The following is an 18492-nucleotide window of genomic DNA, read 5'->3' on the forward strand; positions in this document are numbered from 1 at the left end:
GAATTCTAAAAATATCAAAACTTTCAAATGTAGTGAAATCCACTTTGCCAAAAATAAGAGCAATTGATTAATATGTGTACTGTTGGTAAGGGTTAGTATACAGTAAGCCAAATAAATATTGTGTTGGAAACTTTCATCATTCTTTTGTCTATGTGTAACATGGGTGATGAAATGCAGTTTAATATCCCTTTTAGGTGGGATAGACCCAGCTATGGCTGCCATTGAGGTGTAGGAATGCGTGACCTTGGATTTGTCTATAGAATGCATTCTACATTGTACTGCCTAGTAGAATACAGTATGCATTATTATGCATTATATATGCACTAGCATCGCAAAATGTTGAACTATACAGTAAGCCAAATAATTAAGGTACCAGTTACGTTCACCCCCTGTATATCCTAAACAAAGGCAGATAAGCCATAATTGGAACCAACAGCCAATAGCTGCATCTTTTAGCTCGAATTTTAGACCTCATTCGTTGAAATTGTTCAAGAAATAAAGACATGGCGATCCAAAAACCCAAGGAAGATGCCAATGTAAAAGTTGCAGTTTGCCACATTGTACGCCCTATTGATTTGTACACAAAGCGATCGCCAACAAGAGAACTAGCGCCGTGCTTTCATTCATTAGCACGAAAAACTAGCGTCATGCTTTCATTGATTAGAACACAAAAGTGCAACTTTTTATTTTGTATCTTCATTAGGTTTTGGATCACCGTTTCTTTAATTCTCAACCAATCTCAACAAATAAGGTCTTAAATCAGAGCTAAAGAATACAGGCGTCGACTGCTTGTTTTAATTTTGATACATTTGTCTTCATTTAGGATATACAGGGGTGAACACAACTGGTACCTTAATTCTTTTGCTTACTGTATAGTTCAACATTTTGCAATGCTAGTGCATATATAATGCATAATAATGCATACTGTATTCTACTAGGCAGTACAATGTAGAATGCATTCTATAGACGAATCCAATTTCACACATTCCTACACCTCAATGGCAGCCATAGCTGGGTCTATCCCACCTAAAATGTGAAATGATGTGGCCTTGGCAGGGATATTAAACTGCATTTCATCACCCATGTTACACATAGACAAAAGAATGATGAAAGTTTCCAACACAATACAATTCAACATTGATTTTAAGTGGATTTAATCCACCCTATTAGGCAGTAACAACACTAGTTTGGTGGAGACAGGACCCAGTAATGGCCGACTGAATTCTGACCATCACTTGGCTCGTTGGATCTGTCTATATGTACAACCAGCAACAGGCTCTTCTATTGCCATGTTGTTTGCCAAAAGCAGCCGTCCAACATTTGAAAATTTTGACCTTTCATATTGAAGATATTAATTTTTTTCCCCAAAAGACCTAAAAATGTTAAACAATTTTGAATAATTTGCCATAAAATTTGTATCATATCGTAAATTTCAAAAAATCAACATAATTTGATATCAGAAGGACATTCCTCATATTCAGAATGCAATTCGATGTGCTCTCATGTCCCAAAATACTGTGCAAACCTTGCTATCAGATCCCTTAAATAATCCCTACTTTTTTAACACTTTTGCTGAGATCATTCATTATGCCTTTAATGTCTGGACCTGGACCTAAAACATATTCTTAAGGACTCAATTCCAACTCCCAACATTGAAGATGTAAGAATCTTCTTCACTTGTTTAAACAGTAAAAAAAATTCTATCATTTCTTAATAATGGCATCATAATAGCCAAATTATCTTTTGGAAAATAATACATATATTGCATAACAGGTATAGAGCATATTGCATGATTATTAATTAACTATATTGCCATGGTCATGTTGCAAATACAATCCAAACATTTGTTTCATGTGAAAATGCAAAGAACGAATAGTATAATTTTAAGGACAAGGTCTTGGGCTTATAAGTCAACCATTTACATAGCATACCTCAGTTTGCAGAAGTGGATAGATTTTGAAACCTTATGTGCCTCAAATATAGAGGTATGCCATGCATGCAATAGGTCACTAATAAGTCCTTGTCATCAACAAATAAATCAACTGCTCAGTGCCAGAAGTGGGTAAGTGCAATAGCTCTTACCCACTTCTGACACTGAGCAGTTGATTTATTTGTTGATGAGTAGACAAACAAATATAAGATGTGTGCCACTTTTGGTAAGTTTGAATTAGACTGGTTTGAAGTGGCTACTGGTTCACTTGAAATTCTGCAATGCTGGACAAAATAGGTTTTGTCCCGGGTTGTGGGTAAAAAGTGACTCCTGGTTGAGACAGAGGATGTTTAAAGGCATTCCCACAACCCAATGGGGTTTCTGACCTTGTATGTCTGGCTTTTGTACACATGTGGTACAGTTGATCATACCTTGCATTGGGATTGTGTGCAAATATCTGGTGTTTTCATCCTATTATTTAACGTTCAAAACATCGAGACTTATGAATAAAATTAATGCAGTGGGACAATATGAATGTTTCCTGTAAGAAAATCAAATATCAGTCATAAGTCTTAACTATTAGCTCGTTGGCTGCAGTTTTAAAATTACCAATTACACAATTTTTGTGTGTGGCAATGGGGACTTTGCCTTTAAAATTAGGTTATATTGATCAAATTTCCCAATCATAGTGCATTGTAGGAATGCCTTTAAGCCTCCTCTGTGGTTGAGAAATCCGTTTTCAGATTTGTTACTTGACCGGTCAGTGCTTGGTCCCACCTCAACCAGATAACAGAGGTTGAACTGAACCCTTTCCTTTATGCCTTCAACTTATTCATATTAAAATATAACTTATTTAAGTACAAATACTTAATATTCACATATAATTTGCATAAGTAAAAAGTACTAAAACACATTAATATAAAAATACACAAGATTGATTGCTTATGTTCACAATGGCATTTGCATAATATATAAAACTATGTTTTGTTTTACTGATACTTGATGATACATTTGGTAATATTCAACAAGAATGTCAGACACATTTAAAGAGGAAGCCATGCCAGAGCAGTTCTTCTGGGGTAAACCAAACCTGCCTGGTTATCAAATTAATCAGTGAAAAGGTTATCTATGAATCAAACATCAATTTGAGAAATTCAGAGATAAGCTTGTCACTGATTAATTTGATAACCAGACAGGTTTGGTTCACCCCAGAGAACTGCTCTGGTGAGGTTTCCTCCTAAGTATACTTTATCAAGGTATTTCATTAAAATATCAATTTGATTTGGTTGATAAAAATATTTTAAAAAATACCATTGCATGTATAATTAATTTAGTTACTGAATGATGGGTTTCACATACTCACATATATTGTAAAAATAACATGTGTCTATATTGTAGACTAAAAATGTTCATTTCCAAGAAAATTGCAACAACAAAAAATCATGGAATCTGGGATAAAACATAAAATTCAGATATTTCCATGCCATATCAGGTGATTAAGTTTAAAACTGGAGTTCTCATAAGCCTTTGCATAATTACCCCTGATAATGTATTATTGATGTGCAAGTCTTAACTGTGCAATTCATCGATGATCAAAGTGCACAGTAAAGGTGTGCATATCGCTAATACGGTTCGGTGTGGGCCAATCAGAAAAGACATATTTAGAGCTTGTCGCCAGACCTTTTGTTTAGTGATAAAGGAACACAAACCAACTGGGACCGAGGCTAGTGACGCACCAGTGAAATGGACTGCAGTGAAAATTATGTCAACCCTGGATCAGGGTTGTCACTACGCTGGACGGGGCCGTCCGGCACTTCGACTTCCAATATTTTAACCAGTACTTTTTTGGTCCTGGTAACAACCCTGCCCTGGATATGTTTAAACCCTACACGTAGCAACTGATGAGGTAGCATACTCTTATGACAAAACCTGTTTGTCTGAGGTCAGTGGCTCCCATAATTGCAATTCTGTGATGAGTAAATCTAGAATTCAAATCCTTTGATAGACCCAGCAACGGATGAAGCAGCATAGCCAGTAAAGGTAGCCCCTCGTGGATAGTGATGGCGTGCTTTGTTGCGATTATCGTTGAGCTTGGTGATAGCATGCAGCATTTGGTGTCTGGATTCCGATTGAGAGATACCCAGATCTTTTAAGTCTGTCTCATTCAAGCTTAGGAAAGCTTCCATGTCAACCTAGGATGAAAGAAACAAAGGAAGTACAACTATGTTATTGTTTACGCAATCTAAACTGCCATATTCTGTATTCCTCTTCAAGGCTCAACCAGCATTTTCCAAAAACAAAAATTCCCTTGTGTTTTCCCACCTATTTCCAGGACAAATGTCCAAAATTCCATAAGAAATATTTCCGCTTTAACAATTAAGGTAGTGTCACGATGTGGACTGTTTCAAACAACAACCTAGAGATGGAGAAGGGGTAATTACTTCCAAATGTTATATCAACTTGGCTTATAGCTGAGGCAGAGCTGCCAACATTTGAATCTTGAAAAAAAGGAGATTTCCTGTTGCAATCAGGGAGATTTGTCAAAATGTGTACATCTTAATGGATGAAACCATTTCCTTTTCAGGGAGATGACTAAACATTAAGGGTTCTGAAGGTTTAAAAGTAGGGAGTCTCCTGCGAAAAGAGGGAGAGTTGGCAGCTCTGCAGGGTTGTAGTACAGTTTGGAGTCATATGTTGTATTCAACATTATGTGTTTGCCAAAATGACAAATAATTGCCTTCTTGGGCCACTCAAATTCTCTTGATTTGGGGCTTACGGGTTGACAGTCAAAGGGTCATTAGCAGCAAAAAAACAAACTTGCCAGTAATATATATATAGGGGTATTCAAGTTTGGTTCGGGTTGCGAGTTGCCACTGAGATGATGAAAGTGGACATAACTAAACCAATTTTTCAAGACATTAGGACCCATCGATATTCCAAAAGTCAAAATTTTCAACTAAATTTAACACAAATTGTCAAAGTTTTTACAATTGTTCCTGAAAGTTGAGAACATTTTGAAACCATCCATATACTAAAATTGGCCTACAAAAAGGGTCATTGATATGCTGAAAAAGTGACCTATCCCTGTATGGTTATTTGTACCGAGTACCCCCTGGTGTTACATTACACTCTCTTCAAACTTTCATAATTTACATTGAAATTTGAAAGGCTTACCTCTTGTTCTTCAAATATTGGAGCATATTTTTCCAAAGACAGCTTCTTAAGCATACCGGCTAATTCATCTGCAAGAAATATATAGATGGAAATGTACCCTTAAAATGAATGTTTGCAATATGTGACCATCCAGCACAACTGAGCCCTGAAGTCGCCAATCATCATTTTTGAGATATTCAACCAAAATATTCTGCTTGAAATTAGCTTTAAAATGATGTATATCATGTCTATAGTACTTGACATTTAAGTAGTGAAAAATCAATAAAACAGTCAATAAATCCTTTGTTTCCTATTGTTTAGTTCAAAGGAGCATATCTCAATTGTGGCACTGGCGACATCCGGGCTCAGTTGTGGTGGATGGTCACATATAGTCAGGTGAATAAGCTTTTACAAAAAGGATAAAATTCAGCACTGAAGACAACCCACTATACACACAGTAATCTTGGAAAACATTCTGTTTTTCCATTTTCTTGTGAACTAGGAATTTTAGGGCTCTCGCAAATCCTCGGCTGCAATGCCTCCACCTTGACACATATTATTTTACCCGGGGCGATTTTACTTGGAGCAGCCCGTCCCAAGATGACATTTGACCTTCCCTTGTTGCTTGATTCAACTTGGAACCATTTGGTTACAAACTGATTAAGATTAGTCACAATAGACTACCAATTGCCACCCTTCTACCAAGTTGCATACGCAATACCAGTTCCAAGAAATCTTACTCACAAGTTTATACGGACTGCCTGAATTGACGGATAGACAACCAGGAAACATATGCATCCAGTGGTGGCACAAAAATACAATATGAAGATACATATAGAATCTTGTGATCCGATACATTGCTTTATTAAATAGATCTTTAATTCTATTACGTAAAAAGAATAGTTTACTAACCTTCTTCACTGACACCACTACTTGAACTTTCCTTTTTGCCAGGTGACAAATTCAAGCTATGTTTACTTCCATTATCGCTGCCGTGCCGAGAGCTTGCCCCTGGTTTAGGTGAAGGGGCAGGGGTCAGCGTATTGGTTGTACTGCTACGTGATGTGCCACTTACTGGGCGTTGTTTTGAGGCAGGAGGAGGTAGTGAACCTGATATAGTAGATGAGGTAGAGCTGTTTGTTAGAGCAGCTGATGTTGGCTTGGCCACTAACGGTGGAGATCTGTGTAAAGAAAAACAATAGATTAGTAAATTAAGTGGTACATAAAATGTATCCTTTCCAGAAATGTGGTTCACAGGCTTTTGTGGTTAATAAAAAAAAACACCAAAAAAAACCCCAACAACATATATTTGAAAAACGACCTCAAGTGACCCCTACATGACGTTTAATCTCAAACCTGTTGACATCACACATGTCAATGTACCCAAGGGTCACTGTGTCCAAGTCACACTGAATTCCATCAAAGCATGTGGGAGAAATCAAGAAAAGAAGACAAGGGTTTGCAAAACATTAATATTTTGGTGCACACACAGCCACATACCCCCACCTTTAATGGCCTCCAAACGTGGACGCCGTTTTAGGACTATGCAAACGTGGTCGTCTGAATCTGTACTCAATCAACATACAGCACGAGGATGTTTTCCGCCATTTTGTTTGTATATGTTTGTGTGTATGGAATTTAACCTAGCAACTGTAGACGTTATCTCGTACGATATCTCGTACACACATACAGACAGACATCAGACCTCATTTTATAGTCCCATTTCCTCACTTAATTAATAAATAGAAATCCAAATGACATGACCTTAAGTGGAGGCATCTTTAGTTTCTTCAGTAATTCTGCATATTTCAGTGTTCCAATCAATACCTTTAAATCTTTCATTTCATACAAAGATTTGCATTATAATGAATGTCAATCTTACTTTGCTTCTTTTGGTGTAGGAGGTTGTCTTCGTGAGTTGTGATACTTGGCTGCTGGAATAAACAATGGCTCCTGATTGTCATCACCATTCACACCTTAAATATAATCAATGAAAAAGCAATCAATCAAGTCATCAAGTAATCAACCACTGAATAAAATAGTATTAGAGAGGTTCAAATCCATTGGGGCTTGCTCTCTTTGGCCTTCACACGACATGATCTTGTATCCTGTATACAGTGTATATAATTTTACCTTTGTGAAAATATAACTTATCGAATCAATCAATCTTTAATCTTTTTAAATTTTAAATAGGCCATATAAAATGTTGCTGCTGCTTAGCCAGCTCTCCACCCTGCTTTTGCAATTAGTCAATACTGCATGTGTGTTGCTGTAAGCCGCAGACATGCTGCACTTACGCAGAATTGAAATTTAAAAATGCTACATTAGCCAATGTTATATGACCAATATTAAAATTTGACCCCCCCTCCAATTGAGAAACAATTGTGCAAAATGTGCACAAGTAGGGCCAACCACTAATTAATTTTGGTTATATGGAGTTGAATCAAATGATTTTGTGCTGAAATGCATGCTAAAATTAAGAATCGATGCTGAATTGGTCAATTTGGCACCACCCTAAGGGTATGACCCCCCCTGTCGCTATGCTACTGTCTTTATTTTTTGTGCTTTAGCGATTTGAACTACATTTCAACTTCAATTTTGATCTCTCACACTTAAACCTAGACAATTTCAGACACCCTGTCTGCACAGGTTTAAGAAATCATTTCCATGAAAAAAATTCTGGAAAAGCACATAAAAATGTGGCAAAAATGCTCCCGAACAAGCTAAAAAAACAAATAAAACACAAAACAAATTTGAGCAACAAAAAAGCAAGAATTCCTCTTTAAGCATGCCTTGAAAAGAACATAATCACATGTTTTTATTTTCGCGGTAGTTGTGTTGAGTGCAAAAAAGCGCAAAAATGAATGTTTACAGTCTGCAAATCTACCTGATTTTGTGACATCATCTTTCATTGATCTTGGGCTTCCCAATGTAGGTAACCTCGGTGGTCTAGCCACTGACAGACCCTTGCTTAGTGTAGTGGTATCTCCTGAAGAGTTTGGACTTGCCGTCGTACTGAAGTATGCTGAATTTGACGGACTGACGCCGCTTCCTCCTGTTCTTCTCGTGAACAAAAGTTTATTTGGTTTTCTAGTTTGCACACCAGGTCCGCCTTGAATGAAAAAAGGGAAAGTTTGTTAAGCTGTGATTTTTGTATCATGTTATATTTTTTTGTTTTTGTTTTAACTCACTCAGGAATGCACTTAGAAAATAAATTACATTATATAATAAAAGACAGGAATATTTTTTTGTCATGTCTTCTATCATCATAGAGGATAGGTATAGGTCAAAATATTTTAAAATACTAGTACCCTATGTTAATTTATATTTTTTATACTTGCACACATGATCTTAGCTAGAATTTTCACAATTTGAACAAAAACTCATTGTTTAAAATTTGACCCTGAAAACATAACAAGACCTCCAAACCTTGGGGGGGGGGGTCAGTCAGTTCAAATAGCTATTATTATAGCCTTGATTTATTATTAGTCTGGTTTTGTTTTGAGTTCACAGAACTTATTCAATCATTATTTGTAGAATTTAGCATCTGCCAGAGGCATTACTCTTACATGTCCCAAGAGCAAACTAACCATCCAAAGTGACGGATGGCTGGCTAACTTGATTGCTGACAAGAACGGCACTTGTTTACCTTTGCTGTGCTTGCACAATGTAAGCAGGGTCTTGATTGGCTAATTGACTCATCCCACAATCACACAAGAGACCTGTAATCTGATTGGCTGATTAGGCATCGAAGCTCTGCTTATGCCGCTCATTAACAGGGCGTCAGGGTCTTAGCTACAATCAAGTGCAAATTTGCTGGGACACTTTCATAGTTCAATGACCCTCCCCGCACCCTTATTCAATGTTGTATACCAAACGCCTCATTTTTAAATGGCCTATATTTTTGCTCCAACATTGGTTGGTGGGGGAGGGAGGGATTCGAAATAGGTTGGAAACTATACAAATAAAATATCACATGGTGAACTTCATGACCGGTTTTAATGAACAGAGGGCGCGAAATATGAACAAGTGTCCCAGGGAAATTTGCACTTGATTGTAGAATTTGACAAGTGCCTGTCATTTTCACCAAAACTGCCTGTCGAAAATTTGACCCTAAAAACAATAATCAGACCTCTGCCCTTTCTGGGGGTTCAGTCAGTTCACATAGCTATTGCTATAGAATTCTTTGTCTGGTCTTGTGTTGGTTCACAGAACTTATTCAAGCATTATTTTTTAGAATTTAGCATAATTACAGGCATTAATTTAGCCTGTCCCAGGAGCAAACTGCCTGTCCGAAATGACGGGTGGACAGCTAGTTCCCCTGCAGGGCGTGTCTGTCAATCAGAACAAGAAAGCACCGCTCTCATCTGAAAGCAATCGTAAGCATTTACCTGCCCTTTGGCCAGCTGAGTAAGAGTGGTTCTGGATGAATACGATGATGAGCGTGAGGATCTGCCGCTACTATTTAGCTCAAAACTTGGAGGTGGAAGAAATGGAGGAATGACTGGTAAAAGCTTATCGTTGGGTTGATTGGATACCGGAGATGGAATGATCTGAAAATAAAATTGATGAGAATAATTATTATGTATCATAAATATCATGGAAAGGTAAATTACTATCTCTACATGGTGTTTGAAGTTATCACTTGTTCTCTTTTCCAAACATCATGTCTGACAAACATGACGAGCCATGCACTATATTTTACCTAAAAATTATGATTTATAATAAACAAATAATACTTGACATTATGTTTCAATATCATTTGTATCATCCCAATCTTCTACAGTTGGCCTACCGTAAAAACTTGATAGTTGGCATATGTGCTTACTATCGAGCGCTTTTGAAAACATGAAATTGTACCAAAGTCTGGCGCTCTACCAAATGAGCTAAAGGGGTTGAGAAACACATTTGCAGCTTTACTTGTTCATGTATAACTATGTTTATCAATGATTTGCTAAAAACCCTTTACACTTTTGTGGAGGGTGCTCTTCTTATTTGCGTGTTTTAAAAGCGCTCAATAGTAAGCACATATGCTAACTATCAAGTTTTTACGGTATATTCTTTACAATTTCTCATCACATTGATCCAATCACCGCTAGCAAGCTGTACAATGTATGCAGTGATTTCACTTGTTCAGTATGTTCAGTTCTGATTATTTTTCATTGACCATTTCACTGACACTGAGCTAACCAATGGTGACCATGATCGAGATATATTCCCAAGATCAGAATGACAAAATTCGCAAAATTGGAAAACTATCAGCTCCAGATTGTCGGAAGTTAAAAAAGACATCAAACAAGAATGATTTTATTTTTTGAACCTAAAAATTTCAAACATTTTTGGGACAACTTGGATTCTTTCCACCCTCAATACTCACTCCAGAGGATGATTTAAGGAAGCCCCATCATGCACTGTAAAAGTGTTATCACTAGAGTTTCAACTGCCACTTTACTTTTCAAATCCCATTGAATTCTGTGCAAAAGACATTGTTTTAGAATTGTGTGTGTGTGTCATCATTACTTGGTCGATTTCAGATCTAAAGTGATGTATGCATGAAGGATAATTCACACCTTCTGTAGATAACATAAAATGTGAAATCGACCAACTTTTTGAAGGTGTTTTGACTGTAAATATATCTGTCCAAATTCAAATTTAACCATGCATGTGTGTATGCAGTGGGCGGGCAGTGGTGTCATGTTCACTCACACAGCTATGCTAACCGCAAGACTTGCTGGGAAGTGCTTAAATCATCCTCTGTACTCACTCCATGCATAAAAATCCCTTTTGCGCAAAAGCGATCTACAGCTACATCTATACTCCAACGCCAGTCCCTACCAATGATAATCTCAATAAAGTTAGTTTTGAAGTAGCTGTATGTATTCTTACCATTGTTTGAGCTGATTGGAAGGACTTCATACTAACATCCAGACCACTATCCTTGTCTCCTGAAAATAATAAACAAGGCAATATTGCTCAACAATAGGGTACTCAAAATAATGTGACTTTCATATAGCCTGCTTGGTATATCACAATTTCTCCCTTGGTTTGTAACACGAGTGAACTGTTCTGAATGATTAAATTTATTTTGATTCGGAGCATCTTACACCTACTCATACTACTCTCCACTTTCCTGGGAAACAACGAATAGCAATGTGTGGCTCCAAAGAAAATCTACTGGTATATAAATGGGATACAATTACATGTAATAGCTTCATAAGCCAACTGCCAATGCCCTAGCAGAACCAGCAGTTTAACCTTATTCTATTGTTCTGAACAATAGAAAGACCAACCGCTAGTTTTGCCAAGCCGTCGGTGGTCGACCGGTGGTTGGGTTCTGAAGCCATCCCATACTGCAACAATCTAAAAAAACTTTGCAGGGATGCTTCTAGATCCACATTCTTGATGAAGTACATTACAATTGGGCATAGAAGTACAATGGGTTATTCCAGTTAAAAGGCATATGCCCCCTAGAGAAGACATGATTAAAATTTTCCACACAGGAGTGTGAATTTCAAATGGGGTTGGCTGAATGTGTTGCTCCATTTGAAATCTACACCCCCTGTGTGGGAGATTAAGATCATATCTTCTGTAGGGGGTTTACAGATTTCAACTGGAACAGCCCAAAGTACCAGCTTACCATTGTTACTTGTCTGATTCAAATCCATGGTGCTCTTGCTGCTTCTTTTCCTCCGGTGTCTTCCGTCGTCCTTAGCACTGGTCTCACTAAACCTAACGTTGTTTTCTTTTGGTCTCTTCAACGTAGCACCTGATGAAACGGCAACATTGTCTTCTTCTTCAAACGGCATCAGTTTTGTAGTGGAAAGACCAGCTCTGAGTGTGCGGCTTAGTTTCAGATTGCGAAAACGATTTGACATTCTAGACCACCATGACTGAAATGGATAATAAAAACAAGAAATGGTTATAATAAAGGGATCAGATAGTGATGTTTGCACAGTATTTTTGTGGGACATGAGAGCACACCAAATTGCATTCTGAATTTGAGGATTGTCCTTTTTATGACAAATTATTAAAATGTTTTTGACATTTAGCAGTCCTCAAAGCAGGGTCAGACATTCGGTGAGAATCCGAGAATCCATTCTCACAAAGATTTTCGTCAACAAAATGGCAAGAATCTAAATGGATTCTCGTAAATATTTCAATTTATCATACAAAGTTATATGGCGAGAATCCATGGATTCTTGCAAATATCCATTTGGAGAATCCAAAAGGATTCTCGCACTTGGTCGCAAATTTCTGGCCCTGCAAATTAAAGTAAACTTTATAAAACTAATGATATACATAAAGTTGCGTTCTTCTTTCGTGTAAAAGAGTGCTCAATCCTGTGACGGAGAGCATGTATACATAAAATTAAAAGAAACAAATTATTCCATGTTGATTCACTACAGTCTGTTTCGCCCAAAGGCTCCTCACCTGTAGTGAATCAACATGGAATAATTTGTTTCTTTTAATTTTATGTAAAACTAATGATATGTACTTTTAAAAGTGTATGTAGCTGGGAGGAAAAGCTGTCCATCATATGAAAATTTTGACCTTTCGTATTGAAGATAAAAATGTGTATTTTCAATACGAAAGGTCAAGATTTTCAAATGATGAACACTTCCAACTACATACACTACATATTGAGTGTTTGGAGGGGAGGGGGGAGGGGGATGTATATCTGCTTACCTTCAGTCCATTTTTAGAAGAGTCATCTTCCAGTAGCTGACTTCCTAACCGGTTTGGCAGACTCGCTGATGATCCATTCTGACCTTTCTGTTGTTTGCCATTAGACAATGGCATGGTGACAGAAGCCAGCAAATGTATCAGTTCGCTATTACCGCCTTTCTCATTGTCATCTGGGAGGGAAAAATATTGTTCAGAAATTGATATTATATAGGCCCTACCTTAAAAATATACACAGGGGTGTAAGGAGCAACAGACCAAAAAAGAGGAAAACTGCTAAAACAAGCTGAAAAACAGCACCAAATCAAGGTAAAAATGCCAAATATGGGCTGAAAATAAAACAAAACATGTAAATTTTGGCAACAAAAAAGGAGGAAATCAGCTGAAAAGAGGAAGTCTCACACCCCTGTATACACCACCACTCAAAACGGACAAACGGTCACATACAAATGCCATAAGACGCACTTTTGCATAAACAGCTACCCAAGTTTTACATTGTAGTCTGGTTAAACCCCAACTCCCTCAAGTACAAATAGATACATTTTGGACTTATATAGCGCATATTTCCAGAGGATTCAAAGCGCTGTAATTTTGCTGCCAATGGTGAATCATCAGAATCAGATCGCATCAACTAGTACAGTTGCAGCTGAACCCAGTGCAAACTGCAAACTTATGTATCTGCACTACCACTTAGATTGTAAAATCTACTAATTATCTGTGCAGCTCCCCAAATTCTATTGGGTGTAAGAAGTTTTTGATTTATAAACAAACAACTAATCACCGATTTTGAAAGCAGGAGGAAACCATAGATCCCGGAGAAAACCTGCGAGAATGAGCATGGATTATGGTAAAAAAGGTCTTGAACCCAGACCTCAGTGGTGCAAGGACTTGGGTTGAAGTGTTTTACATGTCACTTGCCCCTGTCAGGCCGTAGAAATAAATGTCTATTTGAGTAAATGTTGGATATTTTCAGCGAGTTTTGGCATACTTTTGATGATTTTTTGCAAACATATTTTGCAAATATTCTGAATTTTTTTCAAACATTTCCAGTCAAAATCAATAACTTTTTGCCAAAAAAATGAATGATTCTACACAGTTTCATAGCAAACTTAAAAACATTCTCCCAAAATGCAAAATCTGGGTAGGTCAGACTTGTAAAACAGGTTTTTTGCAAATAACACACAGAAATTTTGGCTCATTTGGAGGCCCGAGTATACAAATTTCTGGTGTCGAAAGCAATAGGAATCTAGTGGTACTTACTTGTGACAACAACAAATGCCAAATCCAGAGCTGTGCATCCATCTTTGGCTTGGAGTTTGACATCAGCACCTGCATTCACTAGATATCGCACTAAATTCCTTCTCCTGAATTATGAAAATACAATGTATAAAGAATGAATAAATTAGATTAACATCAATATCTCAGAAACTGAACTCTATGTACTGAAATGACCGACTCAGGACAGAGCTCCTCCCACTTGATGTACACCTGATAAAACTGCAAAGTTTTTCCCTTACAAATTCCTACAGTTTTGGATATATATATCCCTTTTCCATTTTACAGGAATTTTTATTTCCCCTTCTTTTGTCAACCTACCTGTGTGTAAACAATGGATTGGATCATAGTTACATGTAGATGTAGTAATATGCATAAAGTGGTGTGAAACCAAATTGAGAAATTTAACTTCTTTTTTGGCATGAGCCCACTTCCATGTGACAGTGAAAAACATTGTTTAAAGATTTTAAAACAATAGTCTGTGCACTGTGCAGTATAATATATATATGGAACATGAACTACACCAAAATGCATGGATCTCAACAAATGGGGCAAAGGTCATGATGCCAACTTATAGTTGAACATACTTTAGTTGTTAAGTCAGTATGAGAAAGAAAACATGATCAACTTTGGAGAGGGTGGAGTGTACGTTCCCTTATATACAGGACATATTATAGTACCGGCACAATAATTCTTATACCTGTGAAAAGTTGCTTGCATTAGAGCGGTCCAGCCGCTCTTTGTGTCTTGTTTATCCACATCAGCATTCCTTTGAATCAGTAGATCAGCTATGTCCTGTCTTCCTAACATTGCAGCTAGCATGAGAGGGGTAGCACCATCTGAGGAGGTTGCATTGCACTGTTTGGGGTCTTCATCTAGTAGCATTCCAATCAAACCTATGTCACCTGATGATTTAAAAATAATTTAATTGCTTAAAAATCAAATTATTTTTCAGTATGAGTATTGGGTATGCAGATGCCAGAAGGTTAAAATGAAAGATATGGAGGATATACTAGGAGTTGTTCCAGAGGGCTTGGATAGCAAAGATTTCACATATTTTTTGTGGGACCTGAGTGAGAGCACATCAGATATCGAATTGCATTCTGAATTCTTCCCTGTGAATAAAATTGTTTCAACCCTCATATCCAAGATACATAAATTTACAAACTTTGAGAAAGCATGATTCATTTTGAAAAGGAATGTTTTTTTTTCAAAAAAGGATGGAGAGAAAGTAAAAAAGAATAGAAAAAATAATAATGAAGGAGCAAAGAACAAAGTGAGATTTCATGAAGGAAGAATGTTGCATTGAGGTACATTATACATGTATTACCGTATATAATTTTCTGATGAATATTTTTGCAATATTTACTATATTTTCACGTTTTAATTAAAATAATTTTTAATGGCTAGATTTAATCCTCTTTTGATATTAGATGAATTATTCTTCAAATAACATTGGCAAATATATTTTGTTTGCATCAATTGAAAAATCAAAATGTTTATCTTATGAAAACAATTTTAACTTCCATTGAAATATCAAAGGAACTGCATGTGGAAAAAAGTGTAATTATTGTATTATTTCTAACACCATCAGCATAGCTACTCATCAATAATTACCTGCTTCGGTTGCTTCAATGATTTTTGGTTTTCTCTTCTCTGGAGCTGAAAAAAAGAAAGCATGTACCGGTATATAAATTGGAACAAAATAGGCCAGTCTACATGTACATCATTATTTAACAGTTCAACTACGGTAGGCCTATGTTACAGCTTGGCCCTATCCTTCACTTTTAGACAATTTATATTAAAACAATTTTAATTTGTTGACACTTTTGCTGGGATCACTGTCAAAAATTTATGGGTCTTATTTAATATTAACTCTTATATTAAAAATAACATAAAAATAATGCCATCTAGACATTTTCAATATGGTATGTTTTATACAAAAATGTTTTGAATTTTGTTTAAAACTTACTAGTAAAAATCAATAAACTTCAGCATAATTTAAAAAAGAAAATTTTCCAAAACAAAAGACCTGGGTTTGTCATAGCCCTTTACATGTATATGCACCCAATATATTTGTAGAAATCTTGAAATGAAATGAAGTAGTGCTGGTGCAAACCCCTGAACAACAAAAATATCAAAGAATATCAGAAAATTTGTCTTACCAATCTTTGGCCTTCTTGTTGTTTTCCTATCCAAATATTCTCTAACTTCTCTCTGGCTAGCTAATGTGGCAATTTCTAAAGCAGTTCTATCCAAGACATTAGCTGCATTAGGATTGCCTCCTCTGTCAATAAGAAGCTGTGCAGTGGTCATGTGTCCGGCCAACGCAGCCATCATTAACGGCGTCCATCCTGTGTGCTGGTCTCGATAATATGACTTGGAACCTTTATCTAAGAGCAGCCTCACAACGATGTCATTTCCTTTAAGAACAGCAGCCATGAGTGGTGTAAAGACTTGCTGGATGACATCTGCAGGCGACATCATGTCTTCGTTTAAATGAATACCAGGAACGTCCAACAGGATGCGAACAACAGACGTATGCCCATGATGAGACGCGACCGTCAAAGCTGACGAACCAAGTTTGTTCGTAATATTTGGATTAGCTTTATTTTGTAATAAAAGTTTCACTATATTTGCATGGCCATGGCTTGCTGCCTGCATCAGTGCAGTCCAGCCGTATGCATTTTGTCTGTCTAGTGCTGCCCCACGTCTGAGCAGCAATCGGACTATTGCTTCATGTCCGTTGCCTGCTGCCACCTGTAACGGGGTGAAACCATCTTCACCATCAACATCAACTTCCGCTGTACGCCCATCAACTTCATGGTCTAAAATAGTCTCAACAGTCCTATCATCTCCTTCACGACATGCTGATATCAATTGTCGATGTAAATCACAAAAATCGACCATTGTCAATGCTACCAAAAATAGAGAAATCGATTATCTAGGCCCGTTATATTCATTACAAATCATTACAATGAAGGGCCTTGTAGTTTACAACACATTACATACCGATTTCGAGACGTCATGACCTTTTCATTTCAACTGCAAAACTTTCTCTCTAAATAGCAAACAAACCAAAACTAACTGTTACCATTTTTGACAACACCTAACATGACTTTATTACTAGTATTTGACGTGAAAATCGTATGATGTCGCGACCAAATTCTGTAGCAATTCATTGAGTTTTCGTCAAGATATTTGTCTATCGACCACTTTCGCCTCCGCCATTACGATCGCTGTAACAACAATAAGTTGTGACGTCACTTTGGTTCCTTCTGTTCGATAATTGATTGAAAGGGCACAACAAGTGCATAAACTTTTCGAACAATAGGTGAACTTTTTAAAGGTGTACTATCCGAAATGTTGTCACAACCAGGTGGTCACAACGGGATACTGGTTTTATTTTTCATACAATATTTTATTAATTATTATTCTTTATTATTCTTATTCTTATTCTTCTTATTCTTATTCTTATTCTTATTCTTATTCTTATTCTTATTCTTATTCTTATTCTTATTCTTATTCTTATTCTTATTATTATTATTATTATTATTATTATTATTATTATTATTATTATTATTATTATTTATTATTATTATATAGATCATTCTGACAATATTCACTGTCAAAAATTAGGAATGAAAAGTTGAAAACACTCAAATAAATAAATAGAATACCTAATGAAAGAAATAAATCAGTTTGTGAGTAAAGTACTTTATAGTAACATAATTAAAAAGAAAGAAATGGATTTATTTATTTATTTATTTATTTATTATTAGTGAAATTACCACATCGCAATACAAATTTGTTTCGTGTGGATGGTTTGACCCATCCACAATTTGTTTCGTGTGGATGGGTCAAACCATCCACACGAAACAAATTTGTATTTCGATGTGGTAATTTCACTAATAATAATATATTTCGCTCCTATATTTTATAGTTGAGCACTGTATCTAGTGATGGTTTCACTATAATTTCTTACTATTTATTTATTTATTTATTTATTTATTTATTTATTTATTTATTTATTTATTTATTTATTTATTTATTTATTTATTTATTTATTTATTTATTTATTTAATCTTATTTTATTTATTCATTTTATCACTTTTTTAGTGCTTTTTTAGTAGGAATTGTAAAATGTTTGGAATTTTGACAATAAAAACTAAAATTCCTGACATTTGACAACAAAGTAGAACCTTCTGCAACAAAGTAGAAACAAGAACTGTCTTTAAAAAAGACAACGCAGTTTATATCAATTAAACAGGCATGGAAATTTTACAACCTGAATTAAGGTTTTTTGTTGACCAAATTTATGCAATTTCATTTATTTTTAGCATGTTATTAGGTCGATCTTTTTGGCTAGTTTCACTCTCCTTTTCAGGTTTTTTTTTTATAAAAAATTTTCAGATTTTTAGAATTCATTCTCATGCCTAATCAAATGACTA

At 36.1% G+C, this 18492-nt stretch overlaps 1 protein-coding gene across 1 annotated transcript; it reads right to left on the reverse strand.

Annotated features, from left to right (window-relative positions):
* Nucleotides 1-3289: 3289 nt before the first annotated feature.
* On the reverse strand, nt 3290-17274 carry LOC140172783 (ankyrin repeat and SAM domain-containing protein 6-like). The gene is made up of 14 exons (XM_072195910.1): nt 16207-17274; nt 15659-15703; nt 14742-14946; nt 14027-14130; nt 12770-12939; nt 11721-11973; nt 10970-11028; nt 9423-9636; nt 7971-8195; nt 6966-7059; nt 6421-6439; nt 5996-6341; nt 5105-5172; nt 3290-4122 (listed from the first exon to the last, which is right to left on the reverse strand). Exons 1-14 carry the CDS (start codon nt 16949-16951, stop codon nt 3913-3915), a joined length of 2757 nt encoding a protein of 918 aa, XP_072052011.1. The 5' UTR covers nt 16952-17274; the 3' UTR covers nt 3290-3912.
* Between the last annotated feature and the right edge of the window lie 1218 nt (nt 17275-18492).

This window comes from Amphiura filiformis, chromosome 16 (genome assembly GCF_039555335.1).
Source record: "Amphiura filiformis chromosome 16, Afil_fr2py, whole genome shotgun sequence".
In the NCBI taxonomy this organism is placed as follows: domain Eukaryota; kingdom Metazoa; phylum Echinodermata; class Ophiuroidea; order Amphilepidida; family Amphiuridae; genus Amphiura; species Amphiura filiformis.

Bases quoted from the DNA above. Each gene is read 5' to 3' on its own strand.
- LOC140172783 (XM_072195910.1), bottom strand. From the start codon at position 16,951: ATGGTCGATTTTTGTGATTTACATCGACAATTGATATCAGCATGTCGT. The intron at 14,131-14,741 runs GTATAAGAATTA...TTCATAATTCAG, and splicing joins ATGCAAGCAACTTTTCACAG to GAGAAGGAATTTAGTGCGAT. The intron at 11,029-11,720 runs GTAAGCTGGTAC...TATTATTTTCAG, and splicing joins GAATCAGACAAGTAACAATG to GAGACAAGGATAGTGGTCTG.